The 24366-nt window shown below is 36.9% G+C and overlaps 1 protein-coding gene across 21 annotated transcripts in view; it reads right to left on the bottom strand.

Annotated features, from left to right (window-relative positions):
• RIMS1 (regulating synaptic membrane exocytosis 1) overlaps positions 1-24366 on the bottom strand; it is a 306200-nt gene that overhangs the window by 34908 nt on the left and 246926 nt on the right. For 13 of the 21 annotated variants that reach the window (XM_030448757.1, XM_030448756.1, XM_030448754.1 and 10 more), the window contains 2 exons: positions 22512-22678; positions 1067-1299 (listed from right to left, as the gene is read on the bottom strand). The exons of 6 other annotated variants lie outside the window; for them this stretch is intronic. In XM_030448757.1, the coding sequence (XP_030304617.1) occupies positions 1067-1299; positions 22512-22678 (400 nt within the window). The remainder of the gene's footprint in view (positions 1-1066; positions 1300-22511; positions 22679-24366) is intronic. 2 more of the 21 variants (XM_030448764.1, XM_030448758.1) reach the window with 1 other exon arrangement.

Below are 24366 nucleotides of genomic sequence, written 5' to 3' on the forward strand. Positions count from 1 at the left end.
AAAATTTTTAAATGCTTAGTAAGAAAGTATTAAAATCTCTTTGTTAAAGCTGACCAAGCTTTAGATTTTGAAAGAATCATTTCTAATACTCATCTGGCAATAACAGAAAACCAAGGAAAAAGGGTGAGATATTTGATGATAGAAATAAAAAATATTGTTACTTACCTTAGTTTAGAGTACCCTGACTACGTGAGAGGAGTGCTGCAATAAGTATGCATTCTATGCTAGGCTGAAGCTCTTCCTCTTTCTTTTCCTTCTATTAGTAAGAACCCTTAGGGTCAGGTCCTATTCCCACTGAAGACAAGAGCAAACATCTTCACTGGGGTTCAATAGGAGCAGGACAGAGACTTTAAAACATTTCCTTTTTCTTTTATATCTTTCTGTGTGAGCTTTCATTCCTTAAGGCTATGCAGACATGAAGCTTTTAAGATTTCTGAAGAAGCAACAAAATCTTATGTTCCTGATGAAGCATCGTGCTGTTGTATAATTTACCTGAATTCCCTGACCTCAATTTACCAGTGTTGAATTTTTTTATTTGTTTGTTTAGTTGGTTGGGGATTTTTTTTGGTTGTTGGTTTTTTTGGTTTTAGTTGTATTAGTTCTTGTTGTGAAATGAAAGTTACTACAGGTACAACCTTTTATCTGAGTTACATAACTGCCATTCATTTGCTCAGATTTCAGTTCCCCCATTCACACACAACTCTTCTGCTGAAAGGAATTTCCTACATAAAAAAAAAGCTGCTCTTAACCAAACCATTATCCATTGTTGATACCTACATGTGTCTCTTTGCATTACATTGCCTGCCTGTAAACAAGTCTTCTAAGAGATAAGAACATTTTTCACTCATCAGGACAGAAAGGTGTTACGCACATATTCTAAAAGGCATTTGTGTAACGTTTCTTACAGACGCTTAAAGACCCAAGAAAACCAATATCTTGGAAACCTATTGACAGCTGGAAAATCTCTGCCGAGTGGTCTATATCCATATACGTGTAAGACAGGTGAAATAACAGCACACCAGCTTTGGTGAGAGTCCTGTTTCCCAAGAGCGTGCATCCCACTCACCTGTTTGGCTAAGCTGAGATGTGCTTCTGCTCCTTCGAGACACTATGGCAACCACTTTGGCACTAAGGCTGGAACGCCTTTTCTTCCCACCTGTTCCCACCATGCCGACAGCCGTGTCCGACTGACTCCCATCATTGTGCTCCAGCTTATAGATCTCTCCGCTCACACTTGTGCTCTTAGTGATTCTCCCTGGAGTCCCCATCCGTCTGCCTTGCATTTTAGGAGTAAAGGTACTACAGTTACAAAGTAAAAACAAATATGTTAATTTGTCGGTGTAACAGCATTTCCAAAAGCCCCCTTTTTAAATTAGCATATTCATTTTACATCTCGGTACGTTTGTTTCACAAATAAAAGGTTAATTTTATGCTCTTCAGACTATATACTCCCAGTACTGTAATTTTTATTTCACTTCTTCAAGGGACATAAATATAAGGAGTGCTTTCCCATGTTTTTCAGTGAGAGAGATATGCAAGATTTAAAGTCATGTGAAGCCTTCCTCTCCATGTCCCCAGAATACAGAAAGTGATAAAACATCAGTTTTACAACCAAAGAAAATTCATATGGGCCATGAGGATATACATGGGCTAACACATGTATTTATGGGCACTGTTCACCAAAGTTTTAGGACCTAACAGATATGAAGAGATCATCTTCTATACTTCCATACTTTTCAGAAAGAGATTATATAATATGTAGTACTTTTTATGTCTTCACTCCACTTCTTCAAAGGTAAATGTAGTCACAGTATGAAGGCAAAATAATATTGAGGTAAAAAAAACCCTGATAACCCATTAGAACTTCCCCTGGTTGACAGAAAAAATATTTCTTTGGTAATTTCTGTTTGATTTTCTTTAGCTATCTTACTGAATCTGAATGTTTCTATAACAATCCTTTTTCTGCTCCTGCACACAGAGGCTGGATAAGGTATTCAGAAACACGCTCTAGAGAACAATCTCAAATACACATGGGACATAAAAATACACTTGGTCCCAGCCCTGTTATGACCAAGGGATGCCCTAGCTTTAATGGTAATACAAAGGTAGCTATCACTCTGCAAAGACCCAGAAATTCAAGCTGCAGACTGACTCATTTCAGATGTAAGTTGTTAAATCAGACAAGTATATGAAATATTCCTTGACATCATATTGCTGATTAGTAGATCTACTGGCAATATAGCCATTTTAGTGTTGGGTTGTGGGTTTTTCTATTGTTGTTTGGTGTTTGAATTTTTTTTTACAGTAATTTTTAAATTCAAAGTCAAATTTTGAATTTATAACTTTCAAACGGATGGAAAATGTTGCCAGGGAGATATAAAGGGGTCTGTGGGAGAACTGATATCCTGTGACTTTTATGGATCTGGGCCCTGCTAAATCTTAAACCAGTCCTATTAAACCAGAAAGATCCAGGGAAGTATAAAACAATGCATACCTACATTATGTTATACTGACAGTTATCAAGATTTACCAATGTGTGACCATATGTAAGAGCAGATAGAAATAGACAATATTTTTTTAAAAGGCTGCTGGAAACCTCCTCAATTCGACACCAGTTTAATAGAAAGGTCATTATCAACCTCTGTACAGTCATTTAACGGTGTTCAGCACTTATAGTCTGCTCCTGTTAAGTTAAAATGAAAGAAGAGCTCCCACCTTCACACAGAACAAGCAAGGGGCAGACCAAAAGTACAGTCTGATGATACTTGGGGGGAAGAATCACACAGGACTCAGTCTCAGGGGTCCTACTTTCTGCTTTCCTTAGACATGGATAATTCCTTTCCACATGGTTAATAAGACACATATTCCTTTCTATCAGCCCTTGGCATCAGATTTCAGTGACTATTTCTCAGATGCTGACGATGGTCCCTGCTCAAAGCTTTCTGTAGTTATTTTGTTCCCATTCTGAGCACTTTGAGTTGTCAGTTCTGGAACTCTTGAGTTTATGCAACAGCACATTAGTAAGAGAGAGGGAAGAAAGTGGAAATACTTATTTTGAGAGCATCTGTTGAGGTCTGAGCTATATTGACATGTACTTTGCTGACACACAAATCCATGAACATATCACTGATAGCTATAAAGTGTGATGAAGTGCATCTGCCATGCAACTAAAGAAATAATAGTTTATCATACTATTGGCTTTGTTCTGCTGAATTTCAAGTGTTTAATAAAAAATAATAATCTTATAAAATTTTTATGCCAGTATTAGCTTTTTTGTACAATGGATCTGAAATGCTCTAATCTCACATTAATTAATGAGTTTAGGAAACAAAGATATTCATCAGCTGAGAAACACAAATTGATAAGAAAATCTCATTTTTGAGTTATTAATTCTCTGATTCAGAGGCAATGAATACTTTCTGCATAAAAGATAAATCGCTTTTTCAAAGACATACATAAATTTAAATTTTCATTCTTTGTGGCAGGTAGAGGGACCGAGAAGACTTATCTTGTATAAGAAAAAGATTGCAATATTTGGCATCCAGAATTAATCTTATCCTGTTTTTTACCTTGTAAATATCAGGTCCTACTTTCCTGGGAAATATATCCTATTGTCCTTCCAGGATAAATTAGCCATGAGTTTGCTACAAACTGCCTTAATGGTAGAGGACCAAGGATCAAATCCTACAGGTGTCCAATACTTCCCCTTGTCATAGCTAAGCAAACACATTAAGATTCCTTTGTATTCATTTAATCCCTGGGTTGGTTAATTATTTGACATTAATTGGAACTGTATCAAAAGTAGGGACATCTAAAATTCAGTCTTCTTATACCATCTAATTGACTACCCTTTGAACCCAGTATCTTTCCATTCCATCACTTGGAGAAACAGCTCATAGCTCACAATGTTACTTTCATCAACACGCTTAGAGTTTAATTTATGAAGCACAAAAAAGCAAAAGATCTGCATGAATTTACATATATCCCTTTGAACTTAACACTTCTGATAATAACATACCTAAAATCTTATTTTCTTCTACTTGCTGGGATTATTGAGACATTCATTTAATTGTAGACTCAAGTGTATGCTGGCTGTGGCTAAAGTTGGTGAATTATTAAGTTATAGTGTTGATTCAAACCTAGTTATCATAACTCAATAAAAATAAATAAATAAATAAATAAGTTTTTAGTATCAGGATAACTAGGACTAATGTATTTTGCAATATACTCGATTTATTTCTAAAAGAAATAATTAACTACATTTTTATTTAAAATTGTTTTGCCATCATTAGCAAATATTTCAATGACAAGTTCAGCAAAAAAACCTTATGCTATTTCTAACTACTGGCATACCATCATCATCAATGTCTATATTAAAAATAGTTGCAAACTATCTGTGACTGGTTTACTTCACAGATATTTAGCATGGAAAAAGAGGCACTTGGTTTTTTTGGTTTTTTGCTTTTGCTTTGTTTTGTTGTTTTTTAATTTGAAATAAACCATAAAACATTGAAGCCAACCCCTTTTTGATCTCCCCAGCAGGGGCCGTTTCCTCCCCATCCTGGTCTGCCTGGACCACCAGGGTCACCCTCTGCCCCCAGCTCCCTCATCACTTGGGAAGCCACCTCTCCTTTACCAAGGGAAAACATTTTCCTGCCAAAACTTAGGCAGCTGAGACAGATCCTACCTACAGTGATATCTGTACTACATAAGGCAAAATCAAGACAGTATTTCCACATCAGCACCAGATTTGTGAAAGAAAGCACCACTTCCAGTTTTGAAAGCTGCCACTACCTGAAAGTTGTACTGACATCTGTGGGAACAAAATATTATTTATTAAGATAAAACATATTCAGACAGTAGTAGTTAGAAGCTCCTAAAAATTAACCCAGAGGTAAATCCTACAAAATTAATAAAACTTCATTGTGAATTATATTTGCTTATACTAAACTACACAAGTATATAGAACTGAAACAAAGCCAATTAGGTATATTAAATCATTGTATGACTTTCTACATACAGATATCTAATACATACATTTAAGATGCACAAAATTATACGGGAGAAATTGTTTGGACTGAGAAATTTAGTATATAGATATGCACTCAGTATTTCTCAGAAACTACATCAAATAGCTGACAATAGTACATAAGTACTGTTTTCAGTACCTGAAAAAGAAAGGCATTAAGACAGAGGAAGCTATAACAAACTTTGCCCATAAACTCACCTATATAATATCTGGAAGTATGTCCTTTTAGGGAAAAAGTCCTAAGTGAACAGCCATTACTAAAATCACAGTATTTCCTTCATTCCCTTAGACTTACTGCTGATTTATATCAAAATACTTTATTTCCATGATCTCTGATTTTTACTCCAATAACGCAAGCCATGAGTAGATAAATAACAGCCTGTATTTCTTGCTTTATAGATGCTATTTTCATATAATTTCTATCCACACAGTTGCAGTAACTTAAAGCTTTTGACAGAATCCCTGGCCTTCACCATCACGAGCTAATGAGCTTCCTTCCTCTTCTGATGAATGCAGAATCACGGACCAATTTGTAGCCCCTTTTGCAACGAGGTAGCTCATGAATACTAATAGGCTCCTAAACGTGGAATAGTTTGGGAAGATGAGCACTCCTTTATAATGAGGAACATTACAGTTCTAAAATTAACCTAGAGTTTTGTTCTTCGTATTATATGATATATAATTAATAAATGCAAATGCTAAATTACCTATCCAGAAATTGCTCTGCCAGTCTTAAAATACATAGCAATATTTACATATGATACATAACATTTGCTGGAAGATTGATTGCTGTACAATTTATGGTATTTCACAAATTAATTAAAATATGGTACTTTACAAACCAAAGGACAAACACATATCCCACATTAAAATTTTATCTAACTCAGTCCAGAGACGTTTTTGACTGTAAAGAAGTTAGTTGATTCAATTAAATAATTTTGTACAATCTGTACCAACTGGAATTACATATTGATCTAACATGCATATTGATCATCTATAAAAAGACCATTAGAATAACAAAAAAATATGCTTCTCCTGCCAAGTCACCATATTAGAGTCCTATTGGTGTATTAAAATACTTGATATTCAACAGCTCATGTAAATTGTACCTGTTCTTGATAATAATCCTATATTGTAAAAAAGTGCTAATTAGTGACACAGACACAACCTCTGTAGTTTCAAAGTCCCATCCTCATGTGTTCAATCTGAAAAATCTCACCAAGGGAAAGGTTGGGGAAGATTTCATTACTGAAGTCTCTGGGAGCTTAACCAGGTACCATGCTACTATGGAAAATAAGCAAGTTTGCATGTAGGAATATAAAATCAGAATCTGTTTTGTGATAATGCCTTTCTCAGGAGCACACTGACCAATGAACTGTGGAGGTTTCATCTCTTTGACGGATTCCTATTTTTTAAAATTGTAAAACTAGCATTTCTCCATGAAGCAAAAGCAATTCAACATCTAGGCCTGAATATCTCAAAAGGTAAGCAGATTTTAACTGTTTTTCCAAGAACATTTCAGCAAGTTAATTCATATACTCTGAACTAAGCAGTGTAATTGTGTCTGTATGCAGGAGCCCATGTGCCTGCCTAGGCATCCCTGTGGCACTTTCAGCCTGAAGCCAACTGCTCACATGAATCATAAAATGAAATCAGCACAAAAGCTGCACAAAAGCAGTTGTTTTACTGCAGGGACTATGCTCAAGGTTAACTTTTGCTACTGATGCTGATGTTGACAGCTGTGCTAACGGAACCAAAGGGCAAATAGCTCAAAACTTGACCCAAACTTGACTGCCAATAGCCTTGAATATATTGAATTCTAATGCTCCAAGCATAACAAGCATGTAAATGCCAAATCTGTACCAAGAAAACAGATATTGTAATGGTGTATAAGGAATAAAAAAAGCAGAGTTTTCTATGCTCACCAGTGAATGAAGGAAACTTTCTTCAGTAGCAAGAAAGCTGAATTCACCAGTTTTTGTTTCTCTTCATCCATCAATACTGTTTAATTCTCCCTGTTAGAACATGCTGTATTGCTTTTTCCCCTCCAAAATGCAAGCTACCTCTGGTCTGACTGCTCTTCGTGTAAAAAGGCTACATCACTGATACGAAATAGATCACTCACTGCTCCTCTACAAAAGTAAATAACAGTAACAGGCATCAGCCATGTAACAAGGAATAAAGGGGGAAAATTGAAAAGACCAAATGGAACAATGGAAAGACAGGACTAACAAAGAAAATACAGAGAATATTTTCAAAGAGACAAACTGGGATGAAGATAAAGCAAGCAAGAGCTACTCTGAGGTTTGACCCACCAATGAAAAAATTTTTCCACACTTCTCTGTCCTAAAAATACCATGCAGTGCCTGTTAAAAATTTTAGTGTAATGTTCTTATACTAGGAGTCTATGAATGATATTCCATCTTAATCAACTTCAATAATTAAATGCAAAACCAATTAAAATTATTTTCAATCTTTTTCTAATCATTAAGAAAAGCTGCTGGTAACAACAGCTTCTTTGAAAGAGGAAGCATAATTAGATCATTAAAAAGGCACAGGCAATGCTCCATAGTACATTTTTCATGTACAGATGTTCTGAAGGGATTAAAGACGCCATCTCCTCCCTCTCTGACAGACATATAAAGCAGTTTATTATGAAGGATTTAAAAAAATCATCATCTTTAGATAATGAATAATTAGAACATTAATTACTCTGGATTCACCTTGGGTTTGTACAGCAATGACCTCAAAACCAACAGCTTCCATCTGCAATATAATGGTTGGGGGTAAAAAGGATGCATTATATTTCTTAAGCAGCTTAGCTTAACTTTTATCATATATCTTGTGTCCATGATAATAATTTGGAGAATGTTGCCCTCTATTTTGCCCCCCACACGCAAAAGTTGTCACCCATATTACACCACTCTGCTTGCCCTTGCCATGAGATCACTGAGGATGCAATATTAATCAATCCACCATACATATTAAAAATGTTTCTCTCTATAATTAAGTTGAGAAATGCACTGGCTCATGAAACAGTTTGATGTTTGGTTTTGAGCTGCAGCAATTTGGATAAGCAGAAACAAAGTAAGATTGCTAATTTACTTCAAGTATTGTGGTGGAGGTTTACACTGTGGATGCATTTTAGATGCAAAATGCCACTCACTCAGTTATAATGTTTCTGCTGTGCTTGGTAGTTACATCTGTTCTTCAAATCTGCCAAACTTTAAAAATTTATCTAAGAATTTTCAATGCCTGGTTTCTGCCCAAGGCTTCTGCCTGGTTTCTTCTTTTATTTATTCTAAATTCCAGCTGAAATACCAGGACAGATCATTTGGTCCTTTTAGAGGAATTAAAAAGAAAAAAATAATCAATATTGTACTATCACATAATTAAAAAAAAAAAAAAATTCACATCACTTTGAGAAGTATGGTCAGTTCCTGACTAAAAGATGCTAGTGAGGTGATCCATCTATTCAGCCCAAACTCTTTTCTGTTCCTATAACTATTTGTAAACTCAGTAAACTATTTGTAAACTATTTGTAAATTCAGTAAAACAGCACCTTTAAGTAATAAATCTCATATTAAGAGAGATAAATACCAAGAGACTTTCTATTACAAAGCAGCATTGCACTCACTCAGAGCTTCTACTGCTAAATAGATCGTACATTTCCTGAATATTACTGTTTCACCTCAAGGCTAAAGCCAAAAAGTCACTATCTCCCAGAAATTGCTTCTCTTGGCTATTCTGGATCTGGGAAAGTTAGCTGGGCTGTCCAGGGAGGTTACAGGTTATGGCTCTGTTGGCCATCAGGCATGACCCAAGACAAAGTCATCTGATTTGGAGTGCAAAAGAGAAATGAGATGGAGAAGGGAAGGGAGGGGAAGGGAAGGGAAGACTGCTTCAGGGTGATAGTGAATTAGGAAAAAAATAAGAAAACTTAGGGAATAAATTCTTTCCAGTGCTTTTTCTGAAGACAATATGGCTCCTAAAAATTCCTGAGACTTAAACACAAGCCTTTCCAATATGCCATCACAAGTAGTTATTATATTATGACCTTCCCATGTGTCCTGGTTTGGGCGAGGATAAAGGTGATTTTCTGTCTTATACTTTTGCTTTTAGCTAAGTCTCTTGTAAGTAGTTGCACTTGCTGAAATTAACAGCAAGTTTCTCAGACAGTGTCTGCTTCTAGGACTGATAACACTCGATGTTTATAGTTACTGCTAGAGACTGGTGTGCAGAGCCAAGGACACTGCTCAGCTCTGAGGAAAACTTTTACCCTCCAGAAAGAAGAGATCCCACCTGCAGCCCTCCTTTGGGGAGGAACGGACAAGATAGATGCCAGAAGTGACCAAACAGAGTATTCCATCCCATATATGTCAAACTCAGCATAAATTTGAGGGATCACGAGCAACAAGCCAGATTTCCTGCTTCCAGCTTCCGGCTGCCTGCCCTTCCTGCCTTTCCTGCTTCCCTGCCTTCACCCGGCATCCTGGAAGGATTCCGTCCATTCATCTGCCTGTGGTCCTGATCCATGCCAGCCCATATCTGTGTGTTCCTGCCTCCAGTTCCCAACTGCTGCCGACTCCAGGAATCCAGCCTGGACTTTCCCAGGGCTGCCCTGCAGCCTCAGTGGTGACGTGAGAGTTATTGGAGAAAAGGGGGGAGGAGTGTGGTTTCCATTTTCCTGTATATTTGTACATATTTAGTAATTTTTCCTATTTATCATTACTGTTTCATTAAAGTTGTGTAGTTTAGTTTCCAACCCATAAGTCTCTCTCCCTTATTCTCTCTCCTTTCTTTATCAGGGAGGAGAGAGAGATTAATAGAGAGCGTCTGTTACTCGGTTTAATTGCCGGACCAGTGTTAAACCATGACACCATGAGATGATCAGTTTATCTTTCATAGCAATGAAATGCTCACTATCCCCTCACTTTTGCAGAGAAAGCCCCACTGCTTTTTTGTGTGCTGCTCACCCTGTTTTGCATGGTCATACAAACTGTGCATATTTTTTTTTACTATGTAACTGGGCTAAACAAATCAGAATGTTAGAGCCACTTCTGGCTTTTACATGAAACTTTCCACATGATGAGGGAATTGAATCCACAGATGAAACCACAATAAACTCACATGCAACAGGCAGCATCTGACCAGCAATGTAGGCATGTTTGAAGGCAGTGACTTAATCATCACAAAAAAGCTATGGGACAGAGACCTGAAAAGAATAATTTCCCAGAGCAGGAATTAACTAGCTGAGCCAGAAGACCAGCCTTTCTCTTCCTTCAGATCTCCCCTCATTTTCTAAACAAGTTCCAGCTTCTGTAACAAACAGAATTTGAGTTTTAAAGATGACAGACTCAGGATGTGTACTCTCTTCATATATCCCTGGAACAGACCCATATCGTGCAATGTCTGAGGCAAATTCCATGGAGAGAAATGTGAGACTAATGAAATGAGTATGCTTACACTCAAAAAGATCAAGTTTACACATACAGACAGGCTTGGTCCTAGCATTCCTAGTATCTTCCAGCACTTAGCTTCATACTCATCAAATTATTTCATACAGATGTCGTGGAAGTTTTCTTTAGTAGTGTTCTTTACATACATTTTACTTTAGTGCTTTATGTTACTAAAAACTTTCAGATGTAAGCACTTGATTTTAGTACTATCATATTCATATACGCAAGCAATAATTCTGCTATTTTTCAGTCACCTTCTTCTGATTTTTTAAAGCACATATATCAACCTAAGAGCCATAAAATGTTATTTTTTGACTGATTTTGTGCTATATTTTTAATCAGGTGTATTTTTAGAAAACCACATTTTATTCAAATATATCAAGAACAGATCTTCAAGCCGATTTGCTGGTCATCCTTTTGGTATCAATTTTAGTGAGTGAAATTCAGTGAATTGCTTAGTCAGCCAAACACTGTTAAAAATGCAGTTTTCTGACTTTCTACAGCTGAGTAATTTTTACTGATGAACTTAAACACACCTGCACTATTCTGGTTGAGCTGTTATACTCCACTGTGCTTTAATTTAACTGCCAACTACTCATAAGTTCTATTATTTGGAGGCATAGAGACTACCCATAAAATCAGACTGAGAGGAAAAGATCACTCTCAATTAAAATTACCACATGCTCTCTTTCAACACTTGTTCAAAATACAAGAGTACATGCACTTACTATTCTGGTACTATTAATATCTTCTTTTGATACATGAAGTAACACAGGGACAGAAAGCTTTCTCTGTCGAAGCAACAAGCTTGGAGTGAGAGGATAAACAAGCTCTGGAGTGAGAAGCCTCAGAGCTGCACTTCAGTGGTGCTGAAAGGCAGAGATGCTGGGCTGGGCAGAGCAGGCTGCTGACATGAGGTGGGATGCTGAGATCAAACCTTTGTGTATGAATAGCTGTGCATGTACTACATGACTATTTCAATTGAAAAATGGAGCTAAGCTGTAAAATACAGACAAATGCACTCGGATATTAACAGCAGGGATATGTCCAGTATAGGTAGAACGATGACATTCCAGTGCCAGAGTTGGTGGAAAAATCTCCTCCTTTTCTTCCCCCTGTTTTTTACTATGCAAGTTTCTTATGCTGTGTTATGATTTGTGCTCAGCAATATTCTTTCAGCTATCTGAACTTCTGACCAGTTCACAACCTAATAGTTTACTGCCAACATAAGGTCATTTAGACCAAGAATTTTTATTAAAAAAACCCAACATCAAAAACATGTCTGTCATTATCTTAGCAGCATTATACTGGCAGCCAGAGGAAAAAAAAAAAGAGGGGAGGCTATCACATATCCATCTACCTAGGCATACACACAAATACATATTGACTAAGTAAACCATAGCCCTATACAAAAAGTGAAGAAGAACTAGACATGGTCCCTGCTTCTCAGACTGCTGGAAATGCAGATAAGGCACTCCAGTCATTAAACTGCCAAATGCTTGGAAGTTTTCTGGAGAGATTTTATCCCTATGGCCTTGCCTAAAAGTTTTGATCAGGTTTTTTGATGCATAAATAATCTTTCTTTGCAAGAATGAACACTATTACTATCCTGAAGTTTCAAAAAGGTTCCTAGTTCCTCAGATTACAGCTAGAATGCAATTCTCCACATCTATGAAGCTCTTAGACTATGTGGACCCTGCTAGGGAATTTGCACTAGCCATAGCTTGCATTTTGCATTACATTAAAATTATATTAAGTTTCAAGATAATTTGGCTCGGACTTTTTGGTCTTACATTTGTATTTCTCAGTGTAAAATGGATGTATTTTAAATAAAGTACTAGTCATATGACCACTACTCAACGTAGTTACACTGAAAACTGACAAGTTTACCACCAGCTTCAACGGTGTAAAAATTGAAGTGTAGTGTCATTGTTTAAAAGACCTCTGTATTGTTACAAGTTAGCCCTCTAGAGGCAAGCTGAATAAAGTCAATTTATTAATCATACAAAACAGTCAAACCCCCAGTTTGTAAATTAAAAGATGAACTAGTGGGCTATTTAAATCCCAATTCAAAATGCTAGGCTTACACTAATGTTTGCCAGAGCAAACATATTAAAACCAAACAAATAAATACACAAAGCATAAAATGAAAATTTATAATAAACTGATTCAATAATTGAAAATTTACTAATGCTCATAAAAATATATTGCTGTCTCCAGTACAAACTTGCTAGGGTGTTTCAAATGCTGTTTATCACAGTCTCCTCTAAAATTCCAAGTATTTTTTTCCTTGTAAACTTCCAACTCAGAAAAAAGACAAATAGTAGTGAACTTCATTTTTTTACTTAGATATGAAGCTTTTGAGTTTTTAGCTGTCTTTCCTGTGTTCCTTATGCAACCTTTACAACTTCCATCACTCATTCCCTTATGGAATGCTGATGGAAATGGAGTGGAGGAGGAAGGTGACTGCAGTGTGGGCTGCTTATATATCTTTTGTGAGCACAGCACTAATGCAAATGTGTACCAGAGACATGCACACATATTTATGGATGCAACACACAGTGTAAAGGAGCATAATAAATGTGGGAATCCTGCATAAAGAAATAATGTACCCACTGTTGATGGCCTTGATTTCACCTCATTTTGTTCTTGAAGCAGGAGTTTGATAAGCAACTATGGATCGGGTAAGTTTTGTTGATGATTTTAAAGCATCCTTTGCTTTCAAAAATACTGCTATATATAATGCTATCTATTCTCTGCATTATTAATAGTGAGGGGCTCTTTAGAGTGAACAACTGCACCAGTCACATAGTAAAATGTTCATTTAAACATCCTTTTTTTAAAAATCAATATTTTGCAATGTAAAATCCCAAGAAGAAAAGGATTCTTCTGAAACATACTAAACATATGGCTATGAATTCAATGAAGGTTTTTACTGTTTATTTTTAATAGCAATAGCTATGGAAAGTCTTCAGTCTGTCAGCAGCACTAGCTACATTATGATTACTCCCACTATAGCCATGGGAGTGAAGATGTTTTCCTTTGCAGTATTAACTAATTAATCTCACTCAGTATTTAAATACTGAGCTATAAACCACTGAAGAAACTGCACAATAAATGTTGCCTATTACATTATAGAAGAAAATGAGTTGCTACTTAGTGACCCTAAATGTCTTGTTTACAGCAGAAACCTTGACTACAAAGACACAGTCACACACAGGCAAATTACCAGCAATATAATTAGTGTCACAAACACAAAAGTTGTCTTCTGGCATTTCTAACAGTCTTTTTTTCATACCAAACTGGAATTCCATTACTGTTTAGTCATGCTCTCCAAAAACTAAAGCAGTACAATATCTCAGTTCTAATGCTGACCTTAATACCTTGTATTTATAAATGACAAATAAATCATTGTTTAAAATATTTTAGAAATCAAAGCAGATCGACACTACTACCATGTACTCGACTAGCTTGTGCTGAAAGAATCTTATTCCTGAAGCTAAAGGAAAAAGTGCTTGACAATTCCACACCAAATGCTCAAAACAGTGCAGAAATCCAGCCAGCCATCAAAACAAGTGTTAATACCCTGATTCAGCATGCCATCACAGGCTTGGAGCTCTCTTGCCAGCAAAGCATGTGTGGGACAGCAAAGGCTACGTACACTTCACTGAACCTGGGTACAAAGCACTAGTCACAGCCCTTCTTTGGTACATTCATCCACCCTCAATCTCTGGTTCTTCTTGTGCATGTAGCCTCTCTCTCACTGCCCTTCCCTTCCATTTACTGCTAATGATCACTCATTAATGCTTGTTACAATTGTGCAACAGAAAAAGCCATTAATCATCTCATCTCCCCTTTATTCTCCCCTCCCCATGCACAGCTAAGACTGCTGATATGAAGATATGCTCCAAATGATCAATTCCCTACAAATTCCCCCCAAATACCCAACTTAGTACCAAAGTCAGTATGACAAAAGCAAACAGCATGAAGAGAGACCTTCCAGCAAATAGATGACTGTATCTGCTGACTATCCCTTCATGATGTTCACTATCAATGTACAGTGACTGTTTAAATATTTTGAGACTCCCACTCATCAGGGAATCTCATCAATTTGAATTCTTTAATAGTGCTTCAAACTAAAAACTCCTTTCTTTCCATGAAATTGACCTCAACACTAAGTTAAACTGAACCTAACTCACAATTTCTGTTTCGATATCTTTCCGAGCTGGATGTCTAACCTACCACTGCAAAACTCTCTTCTTCCTTACTCTAAATTCTAAGGGCCTCTGAAGTTAAACTAGAAAGAGCATGCAGGGAAAATCTCATCTTTTTCTGCTCTGTTAGAATGTCTGGGTCACAAACAGAATAAAATTGTTTTTCTGTGGAAGAACTGAACTACAGTGAAGTCTCTCTTATATTACTTAAATTATTTTGGGTTTTAGGCGTGCCAAAAAAATGGTGGACAGACTGGCCTAATGTCTCCAGGGAAGAATAAACTTAGCCATAGATTTCACTTTAAGGTGAAGCAGTTTAAGGTAATTCTCTCTTCCACTTAGAAGCAAACCAAGTCCCCCATCAGTCTAAGCCGAAAAAATGGACCAAATGAGTTCCAAAAACCAGAAAATCACTCAGTGAATTTCAGCCTGGGAATCACTGTGCATTGTCATCTCTAGCAAGAGAAAGGTGGAACAGACTTTCCATAGTGATGTTTTGAAATGTTGCACATGGCAGAATTTAACCACAAATGCAAGAAATAAGCTTTTGAAAATGTCAGTTAAGGACTAGATTTTTAACGTGATGCAGACTGATGTTGTTACACTTGTGGACCTGTGGAGATTTGCAGTCACTAGAATCTAGCCCTTCATACATTGCTAACATCTACTGAGAAAGAGACTCAGAGGAGCATGCTGCTAGAACACTTATCTTTAATGTTTGATGGCACATAGCTAGGCATTCAACAGGTATGCATGCAGTAAGTTTATTTTTTTCATCAGTTTTGGAGGGTGGCAGCATATATAATATACAAGATGAATCCATTATGTCTTCCAGTATGACACCCTGAATGCTCTCAGAATCCTAGACTGTGTAACCACCATGCTTCCAACTGCATGTCAATGTCTCCTGTGCTAGACAAGGTTCTGACCTGACAGTATTTTGCCCAATTAGAATAAAATTTACTTTTATATAGAGCACTTGCAGTAAGAACTATAAAAATCAGGAACATCCAGTTTGGCCTAGTATACCCAAATGGACCCTTTCATGATAAGGTGCAGTACTGCATATTTCTCTATAAATCTATACAGCTCAATCCTTTATTTATAAAATGTTATCTTGCCTTTACACAGGTTTGTATAAGGAACATATGCAACATACAAAAAACCCTAACATTCAATAAATTTTCTAAAGCCTCTTGTAGGTTTAGATAATGAGTTTGGCAAAGTGCATAAACCACACAAAACGAGTTTAAAACTGACAATGAATTTGCCCATTTTCCAGATGATTTGCTTGTATCATTGAATAAACTGCAGTGTTCTGTTATTGCCTTCACTATTTCTGTGCACAGTATCTGTAATTTCAATAAAAATATTTCATTTCTTTTTCTATGAATGAAAAACCTTAACTACACTTTTAGCTACACTGTAGCACAAATTCAATATACAGATTTTAATTACTTTTTGTAATGAACATGAAATGAGTGGGTTATTTCAATCTAGACCTCAGTCTCATCAACTAAAAAGCATGAAAAGCCTTGGAACATTATGTTTTTCCTTGACTTCCACCACATGAAAGTTAAAACTTTGCTTAGCTGGCTCTGTGGTGCACTACTGCTACATTTCAAATGAATTAGTGAGTTGATAAGGATTAGATTCAGCCCTAGTCTAAACAGAGGGTGGGGGAAGGACAGAACAACTTTGCTGTACAGGTCATATCACATACATAAGTTTATGATGACAGCATTATCGGGGAGGCCGAGAAGAGTTCAGAAGAGCCTTCAGACTCTCTCTACTCCATTCTTCCTCATGACCATAAATTGCACTATATTAGCTCAAATGTATTACAGAGAAAGATGGGAAACCAATGGGAGAAAATCTATTTCCAATCCAGAGAGTGCTCTCTGGCTATCTCCCTTTCAGAGATCCTCTGCAGAACAGCTCTAATGTTTCACCTCAATGATATGACAAACCTCCAGTGACTTCATCTGGATAAAGACATCACGTGTTTTACGTAAGAGAGTAGCATAGTAAGCAGCATGAAATGAAATTCTGTAGAAAAAGAGGGATCTATATGTGTAAGTATTACTAAATAAGAGGGAGCTACAAGCACAGAAAAGCAGTCAGTCGGCACTCACTGTTTCCCAACGAACTCCAAGCAAAATGCCTCTGGGCAGGTCTAGAACTGGGGAAAGGAAAGGTCTATTTGAGTCACTTTAAGCCTGGCTTAAAGTTTGTAAGCTCATCACCTTAAAAGCTCAAAGAAGCAGGCTCCACAGTAACTAACAGGATAAAAAAAAATACAGCCACATAAGGATGGAGACCCTGTCCTGTGCCATGGAGTCTCCTACATTTACATAAAGCCAGTAGACTCTCCCTCCAGAAGTGTGAGTTTTCAGGATTGTCACAATAACTGGGAAAGTCCCCAGATGCTTTGAACAGAAAATATTTAAAAGTCCTAATTTTTATTTAGCTCCTTGCATGAAAGTACCATCAGCAGAAGGAGCATTGCACTATTTTCCCAGAGACTGGCATAGACATAGCAGTGGGTACTTCTAATCCCTGTAGAGGAACTGGAAGAATTACTGGAGTTGGGAAAATCTGTGGATCCAGAAAGCTGGCATTCCATGCTGTGCTAGCTACTTCATCTTTATTTACACAGTGACATTCAGACTTTTGCTGAATCTTTAGTCATGGTCAAACCCAATTTTAATAAGTTCATTCCTGTTCAATAAATGAAAAGGGAGTAAACAGAAATGAGGAAAAATATATCTGAATAAAATGACTCAAGGACAATTGTGAACAGCATATTTAAATGCCCTGTGAATAAACGCATCCTGTAACTCAAAGAAATTTCCGGAACTTCAAAGAAATTAGATTTGGAAAACTTTCTAAGATGCTCTCTTTCATCCAGACAGTCAGCTAAGGGAAGAAGACTATCAGGCTGGTCAGGCATGATTTTTACTTTGTAGATTCATACTGACACGAATCAGTGTCTTGTTCTGTATGTTTGTAAATGTCTTCCAGATTTATTTGCTCTATCACCTTCCCAGGTGTCTCAGCTAAGGTTAACAAACTTGCAGTTTCCCAGATTCTCCACGCATTTCTTGAACAAAGTGGTGACAATTTCTTCCTTCCAGTCTTCAAGAACGTCACTTGGTTGCCAAGATGTTCCAAAGATTACCTTGGTCACCAAAGAGTGACCTTGCAATGACATTGGTCCGCATCAGCTCATTCCGTACCCATGGGTGCATCTTGTCAGGTGCCAATGACTTGTACAGGTCTAGTTTGTTTAAAATGCTCTCAGGGTGGGCTCCTTCCTGTTCTCTTTTGCTGTTTATGAGGTCCTGCCTGACTATATCACACTGAATCCTTTGCCTGCCAGCTCATCAACCACTTTCTTGCTTGATCATGCATTATTACTTCCATCTCCCATTGCTCCTGATCCAGAGTTGAAATGTGCTAGCATTTCTAGCTTGCAGTTCTAGTGTACTGTGAGTAAGCCAGCTTCATGCAAACCACATGTGCTGTTCTGGAAACTGGGAAGAAACAGGTTTGTCAAAAACAAAGAAGTTCTTTTCCTTCAGTAATGTACTAAGAATTACACCTGAATCCCAAGAAGCATTTATGAGATATAAACCATTCAGTGGCATGGTATAACTTGTGAAAGAAATTTGGACTGGCTTAAGTCCACCATTACAACCTACTATATTAACCTCTTTCTTTGATAGGCTTAAAATATTTTAATTAAACTTAAGCATTCAATCAAGCAATGAATGTAAACCAGATAAAAATATGGCACAAAGATAATTATATTGTTTGTATCACACATTTAATAAGAAACTAAATATAATTATTACCAAAGATGTGATGAAAGCAAATTTAGTTCTTACTAAAGGTGTGATATTGCTAAATAAATATGTTTGAAAACCAGATACACAGAGAGAAATCCAGTCTAAAAGTCGTTACGTAGCCTTTCATATACTTGGCAGATTTTTTTCTATCAGATTGAAGTGAAACATTGTATGCCAGCCAACTTGCTAAACCCTCCAGAACAGAAACCTCCAGCTCACCTCCACAATGCACAGCAGTTCCCTCCTTGACTTCACCAAAAAGTCCAGGTATTTTTGGAATCTGCATAAACAGGCCTCATTGTCTGATCACACCTGTGTGATGCTGATTAATCACTATGTATTTAAAACAGATTCTTATTTATCAATCATTTATATTGATCCACAAATACATTTATTCTGCTTCATTTAGGGTATAAGCAACGTTCCCAAGTCACACACAGTCATATCTGTAGCACGCCCACAAGAAAAATATTGCTTGACTCTATTATGGAAGCATGAAGATCATCACTGATGAAAGCAAACCTCCATAAAGAATGATCAAAATTCAGTCATGAAATAAACACCAAATCCAAATGCTTTGGCAGGCCAGATTCAAAAGTCTAATTCCAATTCAAGTCAAAAGTCCAAGAACACTTTTTTCCCCGATATCCAGGGTTGGTTTTTTTCCCAGAACAAAAATTCCTGATATTTGCCTTTGCTTCCACTAGAGAGCATAGCAGTCAGACTTCTCAGGATAGTAACATGAAAGATGTTTGGAATAATTTCATATGCAAACTAGTTTATTCATGCATAGCCATTTCTTACAGCATCCACCTGAAATGCTAAACAAATTAGAAATGAAGAAGCTATTTTAGATTTTTATATATAGAACTTGCATCAATCACAATTCCCTCTTGCAGCTTATTGGAAGTGATAATCAACGAAATCTCCAGACTGAAGATTAACTAACAGTATTTTCCACTCATGCTGTCACAGATTCCTGTCAGGTAATTCAATTACAAATATACTGCAGGAATGAAATAAAGCCTTTTGCCTTAAAAGGTTTAGACACAGTCTTCTCCTTGATTAAAGGAAAGGGAAGATTTGCTTTTATTCTCACTTATTACTTATTTCTTCAGCATACTCAAGTTTTACTACAAAACTTTGAGAGTGTTGACTGAAAGAACAGCTAGAGTGTTATGTAGCTTTTCAAACAAGATACACAGTATTCCTGTGTATTAGCTGCTTTTTTCCTTGCTATTCAGATAGTATTTTATTCAATAAAAAATTTAAATTATGGAAAGCACAACATGATTTAAATATAACTAAATGTGTTATTCATTGAAATTTAACTTTGCTGTAAAAACCACAAATTGTTACACATCCCTAGCTAATACCCATACACTTTAAAGCCACAAGATAGCAATTTACTTCCAGGTATAAAATCTGTACCTCTTGAATAAAGAAATAACGATTAACACAGGATAATATAGAATGCATTGTCTGAAATGACAATCTCAAACCTTCAAAACTGAGATAAAAGACAGAGATTGATTGATTCTGCCTAGACTGATGGTGAAAAGGCAATAGCTAGCTTTTTAAAGGATCTTTTCTCTAATTTGGGTTTGGGAGAAAAGATGAGGAAGTTGTTTGTGCTGGCAGAACTGATGCTGAAATTAGTGGATATAAACTTCATTTACTATGACCTGAAACCTCTGTCTTTCTGACGTTTAAAAGTAATGACATGTTGTACAAAATAATTTTCTTTCTCAAAAATAACCCTAAAGAGGACAATGTCTTGTACCTTCGTATGTCTAGAAGCTTAATTTATATCCCTATTCACAGATGCACTAACATAAGGGATGATGGGGTTGTATTGACTAATGACATTCACTAAATGCTGCCTTAAGATGGCACACTTCACATTCATAAATCGGACACTACAATTCTTAATATGAAAAACTAACCAGTGATTTTTAGCTGAAGTTTAAACGTTAGAGGGGCACAGTGTCACTTCATGTTACTCATCTGCACCTTTGAGTTCTTTCAGGTCACATCCCCATTTATTAATTAAAACTCAGCTTGCTGGTCAGTAGTCCTCGGATTCATTTTCCTCTACTCAACAGGCTAAAGAAACAGAGACACCCTTTCTAAAGATGATGCAGACCAGGAATCTTGCTTGTGTATTCCGAATTTGGCTACTTTAGTTCTGAATGCAAGAGTCACCTAGGGATGCTAGCTGAATGACTTAGTTTAGTGAGATGCTTAAAACTGGGCAACCTCCTTTGAGTTTCTTTATGCTTACTAGGTTCTTCACAGCTCTCATCTCCAGAGGGTATTGTGAGAATAAAAGTAGTTCAATGAACTTTGCCTTTAAAATTAACACTGCACTCACACACTTGCCATGGCCACTCGGCTGCCACACTTCCAAATGAAAATAATGGGGGCTTTGGGGGTCTAGAATGAAGCTGAACTGGAGGCCCAATTGCAGCCACTTGGTTTTGTACACTACATCATCTAATCCTGTACCCAGGGTTTTCTGCTGTTCAGAGAATGGAGGAGATTGAACGAGAGAAGTTTCCCACTTTCCAGCATGGCATGAGGTTAGTGGCTCTTCCAGTTCCCATGTTTGTGATCAGTAATTTCTAATCCAAAGAACATTTCTGATGAAGTCTTTTTAATGCCAGAGATATTTATGGGGAGAAGTCCTACTTTGTTCAACCTGCCAAATATATTGCAACAGGGCTTAACTGGAAAAATTCAGTGTCTAGAAAATAGCAAGTATTTTGATATGACTACAACCCTCCATAAGAGACAAGCACTGAAAAGCTAGGACATAATGAAATACAGCAGTCAAACACATGAACTGAAATAACTTTAAACACTTGATTAACTTGAGCTTCATTTAAAGTTCCACCACGGTGTTATGTTGGATGGTGGATTACTGCAGCTGTCAGGTAATAATCTCAGCAGTCTGAAACATGACTTTGAATACTCTTGTGAACGTAACAAAATAATGAGGTGGAGTTCATACACATTGGCCCACTTCTGTGTTTCCCTGACATCCCTTCTCATTGCATGAACTGATCAAAAAGCCTGCAGATGAACTTCTTGGATAGTGTGTCTGTCTAGAAATGTTTTGAAGTACTAAATGATGCCATCCAGACTTCTATCTGACTGATTTTCTCCATAAGAATAATTTTTTGCTTCCTAACTTTTTTAGTTCCCAAGAATTTTATAGTTCCTAATTCTTCCCATGTCTTATAATACTTAAATTTTTGAGAGTTTGGACAGTCTTAGATATAATCATAGACTACCAAGCCAATCCCACAGCCTTTTCATCTGCTGAGTTTTGCCAAGGTAAATGAAGTGAGGAATCAAACTGTGTATCTAAAAAAGCACCAAATAAAGGGTGGATTATTATAAAGGAATAAGGAGATATTTAGTTGTTGATAATGCAATGGATTTAAACGACTTTAGAACCAGAGATATCAAAATTACTATACAAATACTTGTTCCAAAGTCAGTAAGTAATCATATACATAAAAACAACAAAATAAAGGTAGATAGATAGGGAAATAAATACATAAATTGAAAGAAAAAAACCCACAAAGATTCTACAAAAGAAAATTCTCTAGATGAAAAATCTTGTAATATTTCTGCTGTAACACCCTACTGGCATAGAGATTGCATTGATTCATAGCCAGATGAATCAGCTAATGAGATGATAGTGTGTGTTCAAGTTCCATGTGCCACAAACACATTTATCTGTTATCTCCTCATGGGAAGTTTTCTGCCTGTTTTGCACAGCTGCAAAAATAGTCAACTTAAGGTAGCAACAGAAGACAGTTTATATGTTCATAAATATTTTTGATAAATTCTGGTGTTGTGGTCATCTAACTTCAGTAATTTCCGGTTGTATATTGACACAAAATGTAAGAGGGAATGGGAGAGAATTGAAACTGCACTGGAAACTCACCTGATTCTGCCCCGAGGGCGTTCAGATTGCTCTGACATAAAACTTGTGCTGCTGAGGCGTGAGGCACTGCTGGTTCGGGAAATGGCTGACACATCACTGACATCACTATCGGATGACTTGGCAGAGACGTTATCACAACTTCTGTACTGATCTGTTTGTATATTATACTAGAGATCAAGAAAAGAAAGGGTGAGGAGGCTTATAAAAACATAACAATTATATTGAGACAATAAATGACCTCAGCATGACAATTCTCTCTAATATATATGAAATATATGAAATTCAGAGAGACACCTACATTAAATAATGTCCTTAAGCCTAGTGAAGAAATCTGGTAAAAACTTGGTATTTACAGACTAAATAAGGCACTTGAAATAAATTGCAACATTAGACTCAAAGTAGGCTGATTGTTCTCTAATGCTGTGGAAATGTAATAATGACATATTTATGCAGTGCACAGATCTTTTTCATTTTTTCAAGTATAAAATATGCTACAAAGTATTTGCACAGAGTTAGTTTGGAACCAGAGAACTGCAGATCAGTCTGACTTAAATATAACGCTACATGAAGCTGACAATGGAGATTGATTTCAATACCTACATTCTATCAGAAAAGTACATTTTCTACAGCAAATGTCTTTGTATCCTGATACTAGAGGAACCAGTCAGGCAGAAAACTAACCCAGGAAAAGCAGGACTTGTTTTCAGGCAGATCAGGGTTACTTTTAGAAGTGCAAGTGCATGAGAACTAGCAGAAGACCCAGCAGGAAGAATATGTGGACAGGGATAGAAATTATTAACCTTTTGCTGACAGAAATGAACTGTATTAAAAACCAACTGTGACACCACATTGCCTATCACATAACAGTCATATTACTCACATCATCAGTCAAACATATATAAGGGAACTAGAGTTATTTCACCTGGAGAAAAGAAGGCTAAGGGGAGACCTTAATGCTCTTCACAGCTACCTGAAAGGAGGTCATAGTGTTGGTCTCTTGTCCCAAGTAAGAAGTGATAGGACAGGAAGAAACAGCCTTTAGATTTGCCAGAGGAGGCTTAGATTGGATATTAGGAAAAATTTCTTTACCAAAAGAGTTGTCAAGTATTTGAACAGGCTGCCCAGGGAAATGGTTGAGCCACCATCCCTGGAGGTATTCAAAAGATGTATAGACGTGGTGCTTAGGAACATCGTCCACCACATCCAATGGTGGACTTGGCAGTGCTAAATTAATGGTTGGACTTGATGATCTTAGAAGTGTTTTCCAACCTAAATGATTCTATGAAAAGGAAGCTTCAATCCTAGAAATGTCACACATATGTAATGTTTGATCACAAGATATGGGGATGTGGTCACAAAACTAAAAGCCACCATCACTTGAGAGCAAGGACACCCAGCTGAAAAGTAACAAAACCAGAGGTATAGTTCCCAGGGAATGTTACAGGGTAACTACTGATATGTGGGAACACTAGGCAGTTTTTGACAAGACACTCTAAAGAATTCATCTTCTAGATCTGTGCTCTGTAAAAATGAAAGTTATAAAAGTTTATTTATGAATTATACACAAAGCTGTGACAGTGTGTGAATATCCCCAACTCAGCTAGGCACTGGGTTTCAGGCTGACTCAGTTGGCAAATGTCATGAGTTGACTTTAAAAGCCTGGCAAGCACAAGTTGGGGTTTGTACAGATGAATGTGTCAGGCCTCCTGTTCTCAAGCCAGGTTTATCTTCTATTGCTCAGGTGCCTTTCAGTAACTACGTCTGAGGGCTACACAACCCACTTGGAAGCCTCTTGGTGAAACATCTAAGATATGATGAAGAAGTTAACAGAGTAGAAAAGGGGAAGGAATAATGA

The sequence above is a fragment of the Calypte anna genome, chromosome 3, assembly GCF_003957555.1.
Source record: "Calypte anna isolate BGI_N300 chromosome 3, bCalAnn1_v1.p, whole genome shotgun sequence".
In the NCBI taxonomy this organism is placed as follows: Eukaryota; Metazoa; Chordata; class Aves; order Apodiformes; family Trochilidae; genus Calypte; species Calypte anna.